The sequence below is a fragment of the Cetorhinus maximus genome, chromosome 11 (genome assembly GCF_964194155.1).
Source record: "Cetorhinus maximus chromosome 11, sCetMax3.hap1.1, whole genome shotgun sequence".
Lineage (NCBI taxonomy): Eukaryota > Metazoa > Chordata > Chondrichthyes > Lamniformes > Cetorhinidae > Cetorhinus > Cetorhinus maximus.
Genome location: NC_135889.1, coordinates 38,530,072 through 38,553,114, shown reverse-complemented (window position 1 = coordinate 38,553,114; position 23,043 = coordinate 38,530,072). Strand labels below are relative to the sequence as shown.

General features: G+C 39.3%; 1 protein-coding gene across 1 annotated transcript in view; it reads right to left on the bottom strand.

Moving 5' to 3' along the window:
- sf3b1 (splicing factor 3b, subunit 1) overlaps window positions 1-23,043 on the bottom strand; it is a 53,013-nt gene that overhangs the window by 12,713 nt on the left and 17,257 nt on the right. The window contains exons 5-17 of the mRNA XM_078551820.1: window positions 21,327-21,406; window positions 21,036-21,200; window positions 19,191-19,500; window positions 16,035-16,250; window positions 15,270-15,391; window positions 13,951-14,148; window positions 12,532-12,633; window positions 12,271-12,450; window positions 9,590-9,676; window positions 9,205-9,475; window positions 8,816-8,961; window positions 8,109-8,255; window positions 4,267-4,392 (exon numbers count right to left, since the gene is read on the bottom strand). Coding sequence (XP_078407946.1) covers window positions 4,267-4,392; window positions 8,109-8,255; window positions 8,816-8,961; window positions 9,205-9,475; window positions 9,590-9,676; window positions 12,271-12,450; window positions 12,532-12,633; window positions 13,951-14,148; window positions 15,270-15,391; window positions 16,035-16,250; window positions 19,191-19,500; window positions 21,036-21,200; window positions 21,327-21,406 — 2,150 coding nt within the window. The remainder of the gene's footprint in view (window positions 1-4,266; window positions 4,393-8,108; window positions 8,256-8,815; window positions 8,962-9,204; window positions 9,476-9,589; window positions 9,677-12,270; window positions 12,451-12,531; window positions 12,634-13,950; window positions 14,149-15,269; window positions 15,392-16,034; window positions 16,251-19,190; window positions 19,501-21,035; window positions 21,201-21,326; window positions 21,407-23,043) is intronic.

Genomic DNA, 23,043 nt, shown 5'->3' with positions numbered 1-23,043 from the left:
GTGCTTGAAGTTAGATTCCTAGCCCTTTCCAAACACTCTGTCCTATTTTGTGTTCTGGAGACTTTAATAGCCTCTCCTGGGCTCTCCTTTCTTTTCAGTTATTTCATAATTTTCCATGAAGTTGAATCCCCCCACACGCTAACCTGCTGCTTTGTTTCCCATTAGTCATACTTCTTGGGAGTTTTACCCTTCCCTTTCCCCCCACTTTCTAGATTATGTAGCACACTCGTGCACATGCACGAAGGTCATGCTCACCCGGCTTGCCCTCCTCCCCCCGCTCTCATTTCACGCTGGGCGGGCCTTAATTGACTTGCCAGCGTAAAATTATCTTCCAGCCCCGCATGCCAAGGGTAGAATTCTGCCCCATGAGTATTTTCTAAATTATGAGAGCCTAGGAGGAACTGAGGAGAAATAAAGTGGTTTGAATGTCCTTGTACTCAAAATAGCCAGAAGTTAGTGAATGGGTACCAAAGGTTATCGAAAATGCAAATGAAACATTAGCCTTCATCTCAAAGGGTCTGAAATGCAAAGAGGAGGAAGTAGTGCTTCGATTCAGGATGCGTCAGGACCCATCCGGAGTACCACATTCACATTTGGACATTGCGCCTCAGGAAGTTATTTTGGCCCAGGCGGGATTACAGCCAAGATGCACTAGCATTACCCCAGGGCTTAAAGAGCCAAATTATGGAGGTAGAGAATACAAGCCAAGTTTATGCAACCTAACAGTTGAAGGACAATCTAATTGAGCTGTTCAAAATAATAAGAATATTCAAAAGAGTTAATAAACTATTTCCTCTGATGGATGAAATCTAGAACTTGGGGGCACAAGCTCAGAATTGGAGCTAGAGACATTTATCTTACTGAATGGTAGAGCAGGCTCTATTCCTGCTCCTAATTCCTATGTTCTTCTTTAGCAGCGCAATCAAGAAGCATTTTCTTCAAAGAAAAGGTCATGGAAATCAAATTTCCTACCCACTGAAGGCTGTAAATGGTGAGTCAACTAAAATTTTCAAAATTGTGATCAATTTTTTAAAAATTAGGTCAGGGTATCATGGGATATGGATCAAATGACAGTTCAACCAGCTTCTAATCAAATCAACACAGAATTTGGTGGTTATGAATAAAGGCTTGTTTTTAATTTCCATTTCCCCTCTTATTGTGTATCGCGATCCACACATTTATCACCCAGGAAAGCATGCCAGACTTCTGGCAACAAACTCTGGCCCAGTTACAACGGGCTGAATCTTCCGAGAAGTGGCAAGCACTGTCGGATTGCCACTCTGCTCTATTTTTTTCTGCACAGCACCAGAGCTCCACATTTCTGGCCTGGACTTCGAACCGGGCCTTTTGAAAAATGCAGAGCATACCTGTATGGGAGTCCTCCTTCGTGGTGCAGGATCTTCAGGAGAAGCCAAGCCACACTCCCTTTTTACAGCACTAGCTATACTTTGTAAGTCTTCATTCATGAACACACTGAAAAGCAGGGGTGGGGCGCGAGGGGCAGTTCTATTCTTGCCCAGGAGTTAGAACTGTTTTTTTCCTGTCTAACATTTCCTGGGTATCTATTCAGGTAAGTAAGCCAGAGACTTCGGAGGGTTTTGACTCTAAATCAGTGTTGGAGACCTCTTCGGAGGGTCTGGGAGAGCTGGATAATTGCCCATCATAAGTTGAAATTTCCCGAGCAATTCCCATGGAATCCTTGCGCTGGGACTTGAGCGGTCCCCTAGCGCAACATCCAGGGACATCCGGTCTCCGACCATCTGGAGACCAGAAGATCTGGGTCAATGTTTTTTTGTGACTTGCAGACTACATGGCAGTATCACAATCACTATTAATATTTCTACCTCCCAGAAATTAAATGCTACGAAATATTCAATCTAATAGGTCAGAGTGACTTTCTTGTCAAGTCTTTTAGATTATTATTGGACCAGCATTTTTACTTCCTTCTCATTTATGTCCTTACCATGTGCTGCCTCTTTGCTGAAGAACAGTTCCACTGTCCTTTAGTACTTCATTAGAACAGCTATAATAGCATGTGTTTGCAAGCTACCTGAGTACAGGCAGCATCACAGCCAAGCCGCCATTTATTTGTACACAAGTATTTCAAACAGGGGATTGTTGCATCGTAATGGGGAATAGGATCCCTCCAGTTTATTTCTTTCCCCAACCCATTTTAACACCCTTGCTGCTGCCTAGACTCTTCAGCAAAATCACCACAAAGCAACATTTGAACCCGGGGCCTTACTAGTCCATGTAATTCAGCTCATCATAACTGACTGAAATGACTTATTTGAAGGGATCAATATTTGTTTCCCCATTTAGAACAAGTGGTGCTGACTTTGATAGCTAGCAATTCTACTTACCCACCTCCACTGGAAACGCTTGGAATTACACAGAATATGTAGCGGGAACAGGCCGGTCAACCCAACCAGTTCATGCTGGTATTTATGCTTCACTTAAGCCTCCTCCCATTTTCCTCATCTAACTCAAGCATAAACCTTATTCTGTCCTCATTTATTTAAATAGCTTCCCCTTAGATGCTTCAACTGCTGCTATCAAAGTTCCACATCCTTACCAATTTCTGGGTTGAGATATTTCTTCCGAATTCCCTATTTGGTTTTTTGGTGACTATCTTACATTGCTGACCTCTAGTTTTGCTCTTCCCCAAATATAGGAACACACTCTGTGTCTACTCTAGAAAAAGCTGTCATAATTTTGAAGACCTCAGTCTTCTTTTTTCAAGGGGAGAAATCCAGCCTGTTCATTCTTTCCAGTTCTGGTATCATACTTTTTTCGCACTCTCTCTAGTGCCTCTAGTGACCAGGACTGCACATAGTTCCAAGTGTGGCCTAACCAAGGTTCAACACAAATTCCACTTCTCCACATTTCAAGTCTATTTCTCTAGAAATAAACTCTGGTACTTGTTTCGCTTTGTAATGGCCTTATTGGCCTGCATCATAACTCGCAGTGATCTGTGATTGAAGTCTGAGAACTCTTGATTTTCTAGCACATTATGATTTTTATTTTCCAAATAAACCAAAATACAATGCCTCACACTTATCTATGCTGAAATTCATTTGCCAACTCTATGTCCATTCTGTAAGTTTTATTAATACCTTCTTGTAATTTGTTGCAGCACTCCTCAGTATTGATTATTCACCCCAAATTTGGTGTCATCCACAAACATAGAAATTGTTTTTGATTTCAAAGTCAAGTAGTTAATATAAATTGTGAACAACAGTGGTCCCAGCACTGATACCTGTGGGACCCCATTTTGCACCTTCTACCACTGAATAAGCTACCCTTTAGCCCTACTCTCTGATTTGTTTTGTAGCCAGCTGCATGCTCTGACCTCATTCATTGGTCTATTATATGGCACCTTTATCAAAGGCCTTCCAGAAATCTAGATAAATTACTTCCAATTACCCTTGTCTACTCTCTCTGTTATCTCTTCAAAGAATTCAATGTCGATCAAGCAACACCACCTCTTTTGAAATCATGCTTACTATTAATTATTGTATTTTATGTGTCTCAATGTTTTTTTATTTCCTCTTTTGTAAGGAATTCCATTATTTTTCCTACCATTGATGTTACACTGACTGGACTATAGTTCCTTGGACATATTCTATTTCCCTTCTTAAACACAGGTATAATGTTTGCTATCTGCTAGTCCTCTGACACTGCAACTTTTTCTAAGGAATTATTAAATACGTGTAATAGTGCCTTTTCTATCTCTTAGCTAGATTCTTTTACAATTTGTGGATGCAATTCATCTGGACCTGGTAATATCGTCTTTTGTGTTGATTAATTTAATATTTCTCCTCTTTTCATTTTAAATGTGGTTATATCATTTTTGTTATTTCTGAAGCTATGTCTAGCTGAGCCATCTTCCTACTGAAGCAAAAATAATTATTTCATACTTCTGCCATTTTGCTATCATCGCCTGTGATTTCAACTTGTCCATCCTTTTGTGGCCCGACTTCCTATTCATGTGCTTGTATCATATTTTACTATTTGTATTATATTCCTTGATAATTTAATTTCATAGATCCTCGTTGCCTTCCTAAATATTTATTTGACTTTTCTCCTAATCTCTTTGTATTCTCCCTTGTCACACTCTCGCCTGCTGTCCTTACGTTTAATTTCTCCCTTAGGTCTTTATTCATCCATGGTGTCTTGTTCATGTTTAGTTTGGTATGTTTTTTTGTTGAATATATTTTCCTGGACTCTGCTGAATATCTGTACCAAAACAAAAATTTCTCTTACCTGTCTATAGTTCCTTCTGTCCAAAGCCATTCGATGTTGCCAAAAGTGCTTGAAGAATGGAGGAAGGATTTCAGTTTTGATATAGTTGGCTTCCACACCATCTGTGCCACAGCACTGTTTCACCACCTACAAATAATGCGTACAAGTTATTACCGGATGCCACTGTAGTTCTTGACAAATGGTTTAACTAATAAGTTAATAGACTTAAACCCATTTTACAGAGAAACATTAAATTCGATACTCTATGGGTTGAAATAAATAATGAGGATAAAAGGTCTTGACCATGTATAGTTACAACAATAACACTGACTAACTACAGTGGTAGGCAACATATAAAAAATATAGTTATTCAGAGCAAAGACAGTATTAGCAGTTAAGAATGCTGAACTTATGTTTTCAAAGCAGTAAAAGTACATTCACCTCACTTGGCTGTATAATTGTGCAGATTTAAATTACACCAAAAGGGTATTTGATTCTTTCGTCTATCTCTAACCAAAAAAAAAGTATGCCCCAAAACTAATATAAATTCAGGTACTGAGAAACTTATTTCACCCAAATGTACAAATACAATTCAGGACATCTCATGAAATAGCATTCATAGAATCATATCCCACAAAAAGAAGCCATTCAGCCCATCATACTTGTACTAATTATTTGAAAGAGGTATCCAATTAGACCCAGCACCCCAGCCTTTCCCTATTGCTTAAGAAATGTTTCCTCTTCAAGTATCTATCCAATTTCCTTTAATAGTTACAACTGAATCTGCTGCTTTCAGGTAATTCATTCCAGATTATAACAACTTGCAGCATAAAATTACGTTTCTTCCCCAGCAACCCTAGCACCCTTCCAGAAGTGGCAAGCGGAAGATCCATCTTGGCCTACTATGAAGGTCCCCACCGTCACAGAAGCCGGTCTTCAGCCAATTCAAATTACTCCATGTGATAAAAAACACTGGGTACAGCAAAGGCAACAGGCCCTGATAACATCCCGCTATAGTGCTTAAAACATATGCTCCAGGACTAGCCGCACTTTATGCCAAGCTGTTCCACTACAGCTTCCATACTGGCATCTGCCCAATAAAGTTGAAAATGGCCCCAATATGCCCTTTCCACAAAAAGCAGGATAAATCCAATTCAGCTAATTACCACCCCATCAATCTACTCTCAATCATCAGCCAAGTGATGAAAGGGGTCACTGACAGTGCTACATTTACTCATAATTAGCCTGCTCACTGATGGCTCAATTTGGGTTCTCAGAATTTCACAGCTCCAAACCCCACTACAGCCTTGGTCCAAATGTGAACAAAAGAGCTGATTTCCAGAGATGAGTGTGTCTGCCTTTGACACCAAGGCAGCAGCTGACCTAATGTGGCTTTAAGGAGTCCTTGTAAAATTGAAGTTATTGGGAATCGGGGAAAACTCTCCAGTGGCTGGAGTCATATCGAGCACCAAGGAAGAAGGGTGTGGTTGTTGCAGGTCAATCATTTCAGCTTCATTACATCACTGCAGGTGTTCCTCAGGTTATGGCCTATGCCCATGAGTGACTTCCCCTCCATCACAAGGTCAGAAGTGGGGATATTCCTTGCTGATTGCTCAGTGTTCAGTTCCATTTGCAACTCAATAAAGAAAACCTTGTATTTATACAGTATATTTCATAATCATTGGACGTTCCAAATGCTTTAGAGTCAATTTAGTACTTTTGAAGTGTAGTCACTGTTGAATTGTAGGAAACACAGCAGCCAATTTGCACACAGCAAACTCCCAGAAACAGCAAAGTGATAATCACCAGATAATCTGTTATTATGATGCGATTGAGGGCTGAATATTGGCCAGGACCACCAGGGATAACACCACTGCTCTTCTTTGAAATAATGTAATGGGATCTTTTACAGCCACCTGAACATGCAGGTGGGGCCTTGAGTTAAAATCTCATCTGGCTCTCAGTACTGCACTAGAGTGACAGCCTTGTCTTTTGTGCTGAAACCCTGGAGTGGGACTTGAACCCAGAACCTTGCTACTCAGAGGCTAGAGTGCTACCAATGAGCCACATCTGACAGCTTCGTTAAGAAGGTAGCCCATGCCCACATGTGGCAAAATATGGACAACATCCAGGCTTGGGCTGATAAGTGGCAAGTAACATTCAAACCACACAAGTACTGGGCAATGAATACTTCGAACAAGAGATAATGTAACCACCACCCCTTGACATTCACTAACATTATCATTGCCAAATATCCCACCATTAACTTCCTGGGGCTCACCATTGACCAGAAACTTACCTGGACAAGCCACATTATTACTGTGATTACAAGAAGCAGGGCATTCTGCAATGAATGACTCACCACCTCACTCCCCAAATCCTTTCCACAATCAACAAGATATAGTTAGGAATGTGGTGGAATATGATTGCCTGGATGGGTGCAGCTCCATTACACTCAGAAAGCTCAACATGATCCAGGATGGAGCAACTGGCTTGACTGGCAGCTCATCCACCACCTTAAACATTCACTCCCTCCACTACCAGCGCATCATGGCTACATTGTGTACAATTTGCAAGATGCACTGCAGCAACTTGTTAAAGGTTTCTTTGACAGAATCCCAAAACCCCAACCTCTACTACCCAGAAGAACACGCACAGCAGGAGGAAGATGGTGGTGTAATGGTAATGTCGCTGGGACCAGAGGCCCACGTTAATTTTCTGGGGACACGGGCTCAAATCCCACCACAGCAGCTGGTGGAATTTGTATTCAAGTAATAAATCCGGAGTATAAAGCTAGTCTCAGTAATGGTGACCATGACAACTAACATTGATTGTTTTAAAAACCCATCTGGTTCACTAATTCCCTTTGGGGGATGAAATCTAACATCCCTTACCTGGTCTGGCCTACATGGGACTCCAGACCCACACCAATGTGGCTGACTCTTAACTGCCCTCTGCAATGGCCCATCAAGCCGCTCAGTTCAAAGGCAATTAGGGACAGGCAACAAGTGCTGACCTTACCAGTGGCACCAAAATCCCATGAAAGAGTAAAAATGGGGTATGGGAAAAGCACTGCCTTCAAGTTACACTTGGAAATATATTGCCTTTCCTCAGTGACTCAGTTGGTAGCACTCGCTCCTCTTAGAAGGTTGCAGGTTCAAGTTCCCTCTCTAGGATTTGAGCAAAAAAATCAAGGCTGACACTCCAGTGCAACCCTGAGGCAGTTGGAGGTGCTGTCTTTCAGATGAGATGTTCAACTGAGGCCCCACCTGGCCTCTCAGGTGGATGTAAAAGATCTCACTGCACTATTTCGAAGAAGGGTAGGGGAGTTATCCACGGTTTTCTGGCTAATAATTATACTTCAATCAAAACCACATAAACTGTGTGCAAATTAGCTGCCACATTTCCTACATTACAAGTGCCTATACTTCAAAAGTACTTAATTGGCGTAAAGCAAAATGGGACATCCTGTGGTTATGAAAGGTGCCATATAAATGCAGGTCTTTCCTTTTCTTCATCATCACTAGGTCAAAATTGTGGAACACCAAACTTGACAGCACTGTGGGAGCACCTTCACCACATGGGCTGCAGTGGGTCAAGAAGGCAGCTCACCACCTTCTCAAAAGCAATTAGGCTTGGGCAATAAATGCTGACCTTGCCAGAGGCACCCAATCCAAAAAAAATTACATTTCATGGGACACTGAATTTCAAAGAATCACATCCAGGAGCTGAAAACTAAGAAATTAAACTACAGAAGGAAAGCCTAGAACAGCATTAGTTTTCTTGAGTATCTACAATCATACTGAAAGTTGTTATTTAGCACATCCTAAAAAATATCCTCAATCTGATTATTACAAACTTGCCTTGAGCACAATCTTTTTCATTTCTTCATCAGGAGACTGAAACTCTCGGATAAGGATCAACATCACTTCGCGAGTATAGTAGTTAGCATATTCAGCATCCATGAGAGGAATAAGGTATCCAATAGCCTTTAAAAAGGCAGCTAGACCCTAGAACAGACAGTAGTTATATTAGATGTTTAGAAATTGATGTGGAAGCATTGATGCAAATCTCTTCTAATCACAAAATTGAGAAATTATAATTTTTACTTGGTAAGTTGCCTTCAGTGGCTTTGCTACTGGGGAAAGCATGTTGCAAAGGTTCTCTATGTGGAGCGAGGAGTGTATGATAAAGTTAACAAATCGCAATGGCTACATCAATGATGAGATTTCTGGTGCATGCTGCTTTATTGCATGAAATGGGGAAGATCTCAAAAATCTTCAAATTCAGTGCTTAAATTTTGCATCTGGACACATTAATATAGCTTTATCTTAATAAAGAGATAAACACATCTCTTGTTTCACATCATGAGAAATCAAACACAGGTACTAAAAATATAAATCTTATAAATCAAAAAAGGTTGACTGCTTTAAGTTCTTTGGTGGTAGATAACTTTCACTTGCACACAGTTATTCCATTGAATATTGGTTATCATATAGCAACATCTGTTCATTGTCAACAGTTAAAAACACAATGAGTTGTAAAATTATGCTCATGAAGACAATCTTACTTTGCCTCTGTGTTGACGAATACCCTTCCACAATGGTTTCAGAACAGAGTCAAATGATTCAATACCATATGGGGTTGCAGCTTCAGCCAAGGCAGCAATAGCCAGAGCACTAATGGTCCGAACCTTCTGCTGTTCATCAACCAAACCTATGAAAAAGGGAGCAATTCATAAGATCAACTTACACAACCATTTAACTTATGACATACTCAACTAAAGTCCCCACTTAAAACCATAAAAAATATAGTTTGCAGTGTAGATTGTATGTAGAAATTTATAAATTTCAAATCAGATTATTCACTTAAAGTACACATTACTAAATGGCTTCTCAAAAGTTATTACTGTCAGATCGGATAAATTTGTACACCTTTTTTTTCTTCATCAATACATACCATGTTCAATAATTTCAACCAAGCTCCTCAGATGAGGCAAGATGGCACAACCCATAAGGATGGCAATCTGCTGTACAATTTTGATTCCTGTATGCCGAGCCTGCCACGATTTCTTGCTCTTACACACGGCTTTAAGGAAGGGCAACAGTGATGGGATACCCAGAGCAGATGCAACAACAGCAAAGGCTCTAGCTGTTGTGTTACGCACATACTCATCCATGTTATCAATGTCAGGACGCATCGTGGAAATCATTGTGGCAAGACCAGCAGCCTAAAATTATACAGAACAGAAGGAAAAACACGTTAGGTCAACAGACAAGCAGATCAATTCCTTTGAGAATTGGATACTGGATTCAACAGAAATTGTAAGTGACTCCATACATACCTTTGCCAAATTAGAGATGATTTCTCTGCCTTCCACTCTGGCATAATAGTCCTCATCAATCAGCAATGGCTCAATAACCACAAGAATCTGTAAAAATGTCAACTCATCTTTATTAATAAATAAAACAATTATATTGAAGAAGTGCATACTCTTCCCTGCCACTCAATAGCCAGATTAGAAAGAGTTCATGACCTCATGACCAATAATTCGATGAAACAGCACATTAAAGGATCCTATAATTATTTGACTGTTATCTTTGCCCCTCCCTTGCAGGACCACAAAAAATGTAGTAATTAAGAGTTCAGGAAATAAAATGCTGTATGCCAGGTGTACAAAGATCATAAACAGCTCTTGTACTTTTCTCACTTCCTAACACAAAGAAAGTCCTAGAATCCAACAGTTCTTTTTAAAAGCAATAAATTCACCCACCCCCTCAACACCAATTTTCTTGCCTGTACATTGGCAGCATTGATTCATGCTTACATGGTCACACAAAAGGCACCAGCAGGCCTTTGGTATCTCAACCATGTAGCCAATCTTTTTACATATTAGAAGGCAATCAGACAAGCTCCATTCTGTCTTCATCCAACATCCACACAAATGCATTCTCCAGTGATCATTTCAAAACTATTTAACACCTGTAACTTAATTTCCCCAGTTCCTATCTCAGGGACATTGAGGTTAACTGTTCCCTCCCAATTTCCTTTCTGGCTGATATCTGGAACTTCAGCACAAAGTACAGATCAAAACGGTGATTCTTTTGGTCCAGGTGATACAATTTAATATTTGGAAAGTGTATTTGGTAAATGAGCCACCAAGAACTAAAAAAATTATTTGAAATTTGCATTTTTGAATACAGAGCAAAATCATTGCAAAGAATACAACAGGGCGATACTGCAGTCTAATTATGTAACTTAATCAATTTGGTTTCCTCCATTGCGCAAAGGTGATAAAATAGAACAATTCAGTTTTGAGATTTAAGTCTATCTACCATTACCAAGATCCGCACCAACAATCAGAAGGGAGGGGGAGGAAGAAAGTGCGAGAGAGACCCTGATCATTAACCAGCTGTAACACATCCAAAACTACAAGAACAAGATAGATGCTTGGTACTCTGTACCACTTGGCTCACCTCCTGATTCCTCAAAGCTTCTCCGTGATTGAGAAAACAATGGGCAGGAGTAGATGGAATACCTACTGCTTGCCAAGTGCAGTTGCAATAAACAAGAAACTCTGCAGGTTCTGCAATGCTCAGTACTAGGTCCCTTGCTTTTTGTGATGTATATCAAACATTTGGACTTGAATGCAAGGAGTCTGATTAAGCAGTTTGCAGACAGTACAAAAATTGGCCATGCGGTTGATAATGAAGAAAGATGTAGATGGCAAGAAGATATCAAAGGACTACTCAGACAGGCAGAACAGTGGCAAATGGAGTTCAATCTGGAGAAGTGTGAGGTAATGCATTTGAGGAAGGGTAACAAGGCAAGGAAATGCACAATAAATGATAGGATACTGAGAAGTATAGAGAAACAGAGGGACCTTGGAATGCACGTCCACAGATTCCTGAAGGTGACTGGACAAGTAAATAAGGTGGTTAAGGCGGCATACAGATACTTGCCTTTATTGTCCAAGGCACAGAATATAAAAGCTGGGAGGTTTTGCTGGAACTGTATAAAACACTGGTTAGGCCATAGCAGGAGTCCTGCGTTCAGGTCTGGTCACCACACTATAGCAAAGACGTGATTGCACTAGAGAGGGTGCAGAGAAGATTTATGAGAGTGCTGCCTGGATTGGAGAATTTAATTTAGGAGGTAAGATCGGATAAGCTAGGGTTGTTTCCTTGGAACAGAGAGGGCTACAGGGAGACCTAACTGAAATGTATAAAATTAAGAGGAGTCTAGATACAGTGGATAGGAAAGCCCTACTCCCCTTGGTTGAGGGGTCCATAACCAGGTGACAGATTTAGGGTAGTGGGTTAAAGGGGATTTGAGGGGAATGTTTTCACCCAGAGGGTAGTGGAACTCACTGCCTGAAAGGGTGGTAGAGGCAGAAACCCTCATAACATTTGAAAACTTCTTGGGTATGCACCTGAAGTGCTGCCACCTATAAGGCTACAGACCAACAGCTGGAAAGTGGGATTAGGCTGGATGGCTACACGTTGGCTGGCACAGACATAATGGCCCTAACAGCCTCCTTCTGTGCTGTAAATTTCTATGATTACACGACACCTAAGAAATGGCTCAGTAGTGCCTTGTCACAATGGGTTCAGCATTGGTGCAACTATGACTTAACTGTGTGCTTTCCACAGGATGCACTGCAGCAACTCACCAAGCTTACAATGACAGCACCTGCCAGTTTTACAACTCCCATCATTGAAAAAGACAAGAGCAGTAACGTCATTGGAACATAACCACCTCCAATTTACTTATGATCCCAATAGGATATTTATCACTGCCTCTTCAGTGTTGGGCAAATTCCAGACCTTCCTACCTAAAACCATTGTGGAAACACCACCACAGGACTGCAGTGGCTCATGGAGGTGCTTTCCCTGATCACCTTGGGCAATTAGGAAGAGGCAATAAATGCACCTTGCCAGTGCTGTCCATGTACAGAGATTTTTTTTACGTTTTACCATCTCATATCTTCATAATAAAAATTTAACTTAACAAATATAAACATACCTTATGCACATAAGGTCGAACTAAATCATCTAATTTATACAGGATTCGGTCAATAACTTTAACCAGCAAGTGACGCTCTTGGTCTTCAAGTGTTGGGGACATCAGCAGTGGAAGAATCTGATTGAACAGGGGACCAGCTCCGAATTCTCTGGCTTTATCAGTTATTTGACGCAAAGCAGCCTTGAAAGAAAAAGAGAAAAAAAATTATATTTGCTCCAGTATAACACAGCTAGTTAAAACACACAATGAAATTATGCTTACCTTCCTCATTGGTGGAGTGCCATTCTTTATTTTCAGAAGCAATTTCATTATCTTTCTTTCCTTCTGCTCTTCTGGGCTTAATGTCGATTCATCAACTTCAACCTTATGAGTACAGATAACAAATATTTCTGTCCAGTGCTGCAACTTTTAAATCTGATTTCTCAAAACTTCCTTCATGAAAAGCTACAGAACTCATTTGGAATTCTTATCTCAACATTTTTTCAAAAATGTGTGCAAGTACATAGAACTCCTAGATTGAAAGGTAAATGGATCCATACCAGGCTTGTGAAATATTGTACAAATAACCAACATTTCATGGTGCATTTTCTTTTGTATATTCTCATTTGGTCAAAATCTGTCTTATCTGACTGAGTTATGAGCAAAGACATGAGAAATTTGAGCTTTTTAGCTTTGACAAAAGGTGACTGAAAGGCATAGCACTCCTTCAATGCTGTGTCAGCCTAGATTATATAACCCGGAGTGCAGTTTAAGCTCACAGCCATCTGGATTAGAGACGAAACATATAAGCATATAAACTAGGGCATCAGGGAGAAAAAATACATCCAAACTACTACTGCAACAGCTTTCTTCCAACTAAATATTTTCTGTCTCTTCCCAAGAACCTAACCAATGCCTTTCTTCCCAAGACCCTAACCAATGCCTCTATCACCTTGAGGATAGGTTTGTCTGCTACATCCATAAACCACAAATTGTTCAGAATATAGCATCCCAAACACCATTACCAGCTCCATCCTTACCAAACTCCAGTAATAAGATCCTAGTCTTCAAATTCTTCCTTGGTCTTGCCAACCTACATCTATAATAATTGCCTCGAACTGTATCTTCCTACACACACCCTTCACTACAGACTCCAGCTTATATTGCACTTCTCCACACTATTCCCTATCTGCTAATATTCCTTTTAAGTCTTGCCTTTGACTGTGCGTTCACAACCACTCCTTAACTCACTTTCCCCCTTCTGCTTAGTGACCATTTTACAAAGCACTCGAGGCAGAAGTTGTCCTCTTTATGACAAATGCTGCAAAGGTGTACAAAGTTATTATGCTGGTACAATTTTCTCAGCTCATGATGATGTAACCATATTGCAGCACTTACATATTTAGTGCTCTGGGACGTAAAAACAGCATCCTTCTGACAACACAAAAGGATTTTTAACTGTTCAATGTTTCACACTTGTTATTTCCAACTCAGTTCGTGAGTCTACATTTTTATGTGCAAACCATATACACCATGGGCAAGAATAGGTTATTTCACTTCCAAAAAGACAATCATACAACCTGTATGGTATCAGTGTAACTTACAAGCTATAAACTCTTTATCAGATAAAATCTGTAATTCGCATTCGCATGTTTATACTGGGGCAAATCCGGCAGCTACAAAATTCTCAACCACAATTACCAGCAATTTGTCAAAGTACTGGATGTCATCAGGCTTCAGGAATGGAAGGTTTCCAGAAGGCTGGTCATTCATATTCTTTGCAGAGCGTTCTTCAGACTGCATGTGGAATCCAGTTAGGCCTCCAAGTGGTGTTGGGGTTGCAGTCAGTTTACGAGCGGGTGTTCGGATTGGGACATAACCAGCTGGAGGCGGAAGAACCTGAGAGCATTTAAAAGAAAGCTATTTATATTCATTGAATAAATGATGGTAATAACTTAGATATAACAAAATAAGATTAACAACATTTCCTCTGCACAAACCAGTTTCAATTTCAATGTTTTTTGGGGTAACAGCACTCAGTGACCATGTACTCAAATTTTAAAACCAGGGCCAATATCATTACAAATCAATTCTTCACTGTTTCATTGGCAGTTATTAAACTGAAAAGAAAATACTGAATACCTTTTGCAAAATGCTGCCAACAACACACCACTTACAACTGAGTCATATCACTCTTCTGCTGTGAGTGAAGACTGTAATGATAGCATTTGGTTAGGCTCACATTTGAGTGGTTCACTTGGCATTCATTTTGCACCCTCTTCAAAACCCAACTCCCATTTCCCCAGAGATATACCCTTAAATAGAACAATACCATTGTCCAGGAACGAACAAATTATAGAAGCCTCATTTAGAAGTAATTATTGTTGTAAGAAAATGCAGCCCCCCAATCTCAATCTCACAAAGTCACCCAATTGCCATTATTCAAATCTGCTCATATAGTTAATGCCACCAGCTTGCCTCTAACTGATGCACCCAAGAAATGGACAGCCAGTTGCGCAAAGTTATGATTCAGATGGTGGCTACTTAGGACATGGTGCACACTGCTGCACTGGGTGAAAGCTAGCCTATATTGAGGTTAATTGCCTATAGGCCAGAATGTGACACCTGGATGGGACAGCCCCCAAAATATAGGAAGAAAAGCCTTTTGGTGGGAGCACAGCAACTTAATAAAAAAATAGCAATCTGAATAACTAGCCCACAATGCCAGCAATATTAGCTTCAATCTGCACAGTTTTATTTGGTATCTGTGTTTTTAATTTAATGTTATTCAACCTGTGCATTACCAACAATACCAAGTGAACAACAGTACTCATCCTTAATAAAGATACACTTTTATTTATGACAGATATTCCTGACATTGGCTCAGGTAACTTCAACAGTATACTCTCTCCTCCACTGAATAAATTCTAAGAGGACACAGCATCATCCGGTATGTATGAATTTAAAAATGAAATGTCACTACAGAATGCAGATAGCGCATCAGGTTTACACTACATTACCTTATAGCCTTCAGGGAACATTGCATCCAGTTCCTCATCTGTAAGTGGGCGATTTCTTTCATCAATTTCACGCTCCCAACGCCATGCCTGTAGTTGTTCAGGTGTCATGCTCATCAAATGACCTAAAAAGTTGAATTATTTAGATATTTAAACACTTTTCTCTAAAGTTTACCTGAACATGAAAGGTTAAATACATTCTACTCTTATTAACAGAATACAATACCTTTGTAGAATTCTGTCCTTTCCACAATCTGTAACTTAGTTTAGCTCCCAGAGTTTGTTCTTATTTGATAGGGGAAAAAAATGCTTAAATGCCACTGTTTATGATATTAACACTTTAAATATCAGTATTGAAAAATGATCTTTTGTAAAGCACCTGACCTTACACCATACTTTTTGCTGGTTCCAATTTTAAATTAGAAATAAATTGATTTGGTAGTTCAACTAACTTATTCCAAGCTCCTTAACTGTTAAATAATCCAATTTATTGAACCAATATCATACCACTAGCTCAAACCCCATTACAAGTGTGCATTTGCAAAGGATGAGAGCAGGACCAACCTCAACAGTGTTGCCTCCCTCCCCTCCATCATTTAGACTCAGACAAGGAAATAGACCATGTGGGAAAGCACCAAAAGGGTCACTGGTGGTTACTGAACTATGGTCTAACTATCTGATAAAATTAAAAATACAGCATTTTATATCAGAGGTATTCTATAAATGTATACTCAGTGAAAATACAGCTTTTGCTTCATCACCACATACCTGGTGTTGGTGTTGCCATAGCCATTGCAGGTGTGCCTTTTGGTGTAATTCCACTAGGGGTAAGCAATGGAGTACTGCCACCCATTTGACTAGCTGGTGTTTCATCCCAACGAGACTTTCTTTTGCTTGCACCAGGGGTTGGAGTTTCACCTATAGAGTCACCTCCACGATCTGTCCGTGGTGTTTCAGCCCAGCCACTGCCATGTCCCGGCGTTTCTAAATAAGAAATTAAATAGTGAACAAGAACCCAAGATTGACACTTTAAAAGCAAAAACCATTCAGGAAAATTTCTTGTTCTACATCGCCTGAAAAAAGTCACAATAACTGTTAAAGAAATATTATTCAATATTAACATGATGTCACCTACTCTATTTGCACAAACCAAGTAAAAATCTACAACTAGTTTAAGAACCATTAATACCAATCCAATTGATACCAATTAAACAGAGACATGGATGGTTGAGTTAAAAACAAAGCGGAAAGATAGCACATGCAGTTTCAAGATACAGCTGGATAGCCTCCTGAACGATATGATAGACTGAGCATGGTTGATCTTTATTTACTGTTGGAATGGGCTGTAATGTCAGGTACATTTTTATTTTACTACGATAAACACAGCTGCTGTCCCCATCCAAAGAAGACAAGTTAACGTGTCAGATAGAAACTTTCCTTTAAGATCATCTAAGCTCTGATAAATACACTCCATATAAAACATTATTTGTCCTTTCAGATGCTGGTGGATCTGTACAGAATATTTAGAAATGTTTTCTTCTAATTACTACAGTACCATTCATCAATTCTATCTCAGTTATCAATATATACCAATGGAGATTTCAATCCTGCAGCTCCATTGAGTAATCAATAACCATGAATACTTAATCATGAAGTCCCAAATGTCATTTCTGGTTCCTTGAGTTTGTAGTTTAAGACTTGAGTTCAAAGAACTAGAGTGCAAAAGGCCTGGCTGGTGGGCTGAATGTGCTTAGTGACTATTCTGTCAGAAGGAGCAAGTGGCTTTGCAGGACTAATAATGTGATTTAAGTAATTTTATACAGCTATCTTCACTATAGGTATCTATGGATCAGTTGTATGACATTTGAAAAATATAGCAGTTGAGGGAAGCTGGTTCAAAGTTGCTGATTTGGCAGCAATAATTATTTCAGAGAAAGGTATAGTTAACTGCAATTAGTGATGCATCATGAGTAACCTAGTGCTCCAAGTTTGTTTGGTTGTCTTAAGGAGTCAGGGAAATACTTTTAAAGAGATTTTTTTTTCACAAATTGGTCAGTTTTTAAAACTTTTTTCCCCTTACATATATACTAGCATCACTAGCAATTTGTTAGGGGGCGGGGCAACATTGCACTAACAATGGAACTATGATGGACCTAATAACCTTTAAGTATATTGATGTATGCCTATTTTCATGAAATTTTAAAAGCACTCACAGCATAAATATTAGTTTGATCAGGTCAGGAACACACGGTTCAAAAGTACAATTGGAGTTTCCTCCTTTTTAAAAAAAAGGTGTTTGGAGAAACAATTAAGAACAGACTTTAGTACATCACATTTTACTGCACATTTTCCAGTTTTGACATTTTCATGTTACTCAAAGCGGGCTTTATATGTTTCTCTTTCATTCAAATCTTTGAGAAATAGAGCCCCCATCCACTATGAAAATTCCCTCTTACTAAGATCAACTCTGTCTGCTCTCTTGTCAGACTAATTTAACTGTTTCTCTGGCTATAGTTTTAATTCTTCCAATATTATTGTGCTTCTGCTCTGGTCCTTTTAGAACTTTAATTTTGGGGGCTATAACATACATATTCATTTATTTCTCAAATCTATATCATGATGTTACTCTCAGCAAAATATTGGACAAAATTAACATCTTATTTGGAAAAGACAACTTAATTGATTTGAAGAAAATCAATTCATAAAGTATTTTTTCAGCAATACTCAAGTTTTGTACTACCGTAAAGTCCTAGTAAACCACCAAACTTACTGGGATAATTCAGCTGTTGTGGAAAAGACAACTGGTTTTCATGTAATAAAACCAGAAAATGCTGGAAATACTCAGCAGGTCAGGCATCAACTGTGGAAGGAAAAACAGAGTTAACGTTTCAGGTCAATGACCTTTCATTAATCTTAAGTATTAACTCTGTTACTGTCTCCACAGCTGCCACCTGACCTGCTGAGTATTTACAGGATTTTGAGTTTTTATTTTACATTTCTGGCATCTGCGGTATTTTGCTTTTTAATTGGTTTCCATCTATCTCTTTTAGTATAGAAAATCTAAACATCTGAATTTTACAACTACCAAATTCACAAGCCATTTAGAGATGTGTTTTTGAATGGCCAAATATGCTTACATTTCTGAACACAATTTTTAAAAAGAATCATCAGCCTTGTGACAGCTAGTGACTGGCTGACTTTGGTGAAAAAGCTGAAAAGGATAAGTTACGTTGCAGTCAAACATTTTGGTTGTCTGATGCTTCGGCAAAGTTATCCAAAGAGTAGATCAACCATTCTGAGGGTCAACAAAGACAGTCCCAGATTTGATTCCTAATCTACCATGAATTGGTTGATCTGAATTGTAAAAAAGTTCAGAGCTCTAATTGGAATAATTTCCCTAGTTAGGGAAAGGAATATTCATTGCAGCTTCACATGTCTAATTTCTATCCAGTGGCCCCTGTTTCAAATGCATGAGTATCTATGGCAGAAGTTGATAGGATCAGGTTCAGTGGTAATATCCCCACAAGGAGTCAAGGCAATTGGGAGACATGCAAGTAGCTCAAATTGGAAAGAAAAAAATGTTTTGAATTAATTAACTGAATGCATGAAACTTTCCCAATATGTTGACTTCCAGAAGGAATCCACCAACTTGATAATTTTACATCTTAATAACCGAAAAAATATTTAGCCTGTTCACAGTAGGACATATTATGGTATTAATTCCATCATTTCCGTTTCTATCAGTATATGTTAGTACACTCAATTAAAGTAATTGCGTTGAGTTTTGAAATCTTTATGATCTCAAATTAACGTGCACAAAAATATTCCAGAGAAGTTTGAACAGCCATATTTTCCTTAATAATTTACTTCAACATGAATCACTAGAGTAGAAATGCAATTTTCCTCACAGAAAATTAATCTCACCCCTATCTGTTTTTGGAGTTTCATCCCATCTGTTTTTGCGCACACTGGAAGTCGCGCCTCCATGACCTGGTGTAGCATGCCCAGGTGTATCACGTCCTGGTGTAGCAGCCCCTGCTGGTGTGTGACTAGGAGTGGGCTCCCACATTCTGGAGCTGGGGGTTGCGCCAGGAGTCTCACTGCCCTTTGAACGACCAGGTGTTTCATCCCAGCGGCTCTGAGAAGGAGTGTTTCCAGGTGTGTGACCAGGGGTGTGCCCTGGAGTGTGTCCAGGTGTATGTCCAGGTGTGTGTCCAGGAGTATGGCCTGGAGTCTACAAAAGAAAATATGCAAATAAGTCAAATTTATCAATGTAGACTTATTAACTATTGCCAAATAAACTTTAACTGGATAATGCGCAATAACACAGATGGTAAAAATAGGAACTTCACAAATTGCTTGCTTTACAGTGTAAGAATTTGAATCTGCAGCTAAGTACAGCACCCAAAGGTTGATTTAGCAATCAGATTATCGATTGACCAGCGCCTCAATTTACACTAGGATTTACATTGGTGCTTCCAAAGGTACTTGTAACCTGAAGGTTGCTGGGTGGTGAAAAAGTGAAAGAGCAGGTCACCCTCCTGGTTTGTGAACCAAAGAGGAACACTGCTGTATCAATCATGGTCTCCTGATAGAGCACTGTAGTTCCTGTAGGTAAAAATGAACGATAAGTACAAAAAATGCTGGAGGTGAGGGTGATAAAGCTTCATTAATTCTCTCGCAGCTTGCTAAATGGTTGGCTCAACAATTAGGAAGTTTGGCTTGATTTGACAAATGAAAACTGAAAGGAAACCAGCTAACAACTGTTGACATTTTTTGCAGTAATTAATGCATTCGACTTAAGGAGTAATTTAAACTTATACTTAAAATTGTCTAATTATCTGAGAAAATAGTCCACCAAGTTCAGCCTCAAACTGGTGGGTTTTTAAGAGGAGAGAAGAAATTAATCTATCCACCATTAAAGAAATCTTTAAAGAGTATTTCAAAAGAAAATAAGGATAAATAGATAAAGTGACTACATTCCTGTTCAAGTAATACTTGCTACACCCCCTGCCCTGCCCACTGAGGTCCTGTAGCTGTAAGCTGAGGATGGATGGATCAAAGAGGGTTCAGACTACAAAATAATTTGGGGATGGAAAACAGAAGTACTGGTTACACATAAACCTTATTGAGCCTAAAAGATCATGTTAATAAAGCATGAAAGGAGTATACCATACAAAATTTCTTTTACCATTTCCACTGGCTAGTGAATAAGTTTGCCGCACATTGGGGCACTAGGCATTAAAACTGGGAGGAAGTCAGTTTCAATCTCTGATATGTTCTGAGTTAGTTAATCTGCACGTAAGTGCACCAAGCCTGGACAAAAGTTAGCTTAGCTTTATGGCTCTGGTCACTATTCAGCAACCTCCATGAGGACAACACAATCTGGCTCAAATTTTATGACCTTCAAATATTCAAATACCCACCAGCATACTCTGCCATGGTTCACATATGAAGAAACCTCCCTCACATGAATGAGGGACTGTCAACACTTGTGGAATCACTTAAGAGGAGAAAGGCGAATAGGGGGAAAGGGAAGAGGAAAAAACTAAAACAGAAATACCCAGCAGATATAGCAGCATCTATGGAAAGAGAAATAATGTTTCAGGTCAGAATTCTGATGAAAGGTTATCAAACTGAAACATTAACTCTGTTTCTCTCTCCACAGATGCTGCTGAATATTTTCATCATTTTCTGCTTTATTTCAAATTTCCAGCATCTGCAGTATTTTGCTTTTATGTTAGGGGGAAGGTTAGCCCTCCCTCTCACCTCTGCTTGGTCCCAGCTGGATACTTTCTTGGGTGTGGCACTAGGAGTTTGATCTGCTGTCTGATCCCACCGACGCTTGCGTTTAGCAGGCTGCTGAGCTGATCCATTGACTGCCTTAAGATCTCCAGCTTTAGCTTTCTCAGCTAGCTGTTGCCTTATTTCCCGCTGAAATAAACAAATACAAAGATCAACTAAACTTTAACATAAAACCAAGTTGCTACCATTTTACATGGATAGATGAGTTGCTACACATATGCAAAACTAACATTTCAACCCAAAAAAGTGCATTACCTCTTCCTTTGTTAAATGCTGTTCTCGCATAACATCCATGTAAGTTCTGGCATGGACCTTAGGATCTGGTGTCTTTCCACCTGAGGGACAAAAATAGTGAGAATAGACCAGAAAACAATTAGTGCAAACATAAGAGAAAAGTCAACTTCATTTTATCTAGTTGTGATATTTTTGCATTAACAATCTACAGTTTATTTTGGTTCAACTTTAAGTTTAAAATTGCTGACTTCTCAATTTTTATATTTGTTCAAATCACAGCAACTTACAGAGAAGCAACCTGATGGTCAATTTAACCTGCTTGAATACAAACAGTAATAATTACAACAATCTAAAAATAAATGCCTAAGTGCAGTTATAAGCAAATCATACGCAAGACATCAAAACACATTTAAGTGTCCATTATTGTTGGTTTTCCTTCGTTGATGTTCCGGAATACGTACACTGGCGGGCCTGTGTGTCCATCAGCAGTTCTGACTTCAAGCAGCAGAACAGAAGCCTAGAAAATTATCTCTTTACCATTAGTAACACTTTGGAAAGGGTTTTAAAATTCAAAACATCACACCTTGTGTTAGTTTTTAAAATCTCACTCAATATGTGTACTAACAAACTTCTTAGGAGAAAACAAATTTTACCTGTTTAATATTAACCATATTAAAAAAATAATTGTAAATGCAACTATTTAAGCATAAAAAGTTACTTCAACAGGATACTTTTATTTGGGATTATGCTGTTGGGGTTTGTCTAAAAACATGCTACACTGGCATACTGCCATTTTCATTGGATTTCCTTTTGGTTTACTTTTTCAGCATAACCTACACACGATCTGTTGCACTGCACCCTTAAGAATGCAGACAGGACTGTCATAGCAGTACTGCTGTAGGAAAGAAATTAAGGACAGTTAGTATGGGCCCGTGGAATTCCGGCAAACATATTTAGAGCAATTACAGTTACAAAAATGTCAGATTCTATCCCTGATAAAACATACATACTGTAGGTCTGATACCTCTCTCAATTAAACCTGCATCACTAGTTAAACTGAAAATGTACTACATAGAGCAATACTTCCTATCTTACTGTTAAATCTAAACTCAATCACCTGAAAAAAACAAAACTTCCATCTGGCCCACTATGCCTCCCAGCAGCAACCACATGACTAGCATCTAACTAACTACCATTAAAATAGTTTCTAAAAGGCCACTCCAAATTAATTCAGAGGATGACAAGCTCCAACCTAGATTTGTGATAAAGAAAGGAACTTAAGGAAATTTGTCTTTATCAAAGAACTGGAATTAGGCGCTGAGAGGTTGTTTCCCCTTGTGGGAGAGTCTAGGACCAGAGGGCATAATCTCAGAGTAAGGTGTCACCCATTTAAGACAAAGATGAGGAGGAATTTCTTCACTCAGAAGGTAGCGAATCTGTGGAATTCTTTACCGCAGAGCTGTAGAGGCTGGATTGTTAAGTATATTCAAGGCTGAGATAGACAGATTTTTAGTCAGTAAGGGAATCAAGGGTTATGGAGAAAAGGCAGGAAAGTGCAGTTAAGGATGATCAGATCAGCTATGATCTCACTGAATGGAGGAGCAGACTCGATGGGCTGAATGGCCTACTTCTGCTCCTACATCTTATGGTCTTGTGGAACAGCCAGATTCTCCCCTTTCCAAACATTCTTTCTCTATTTCTTATGGAAACACAGACTCTTGGAGAAGAATGGTTCCAC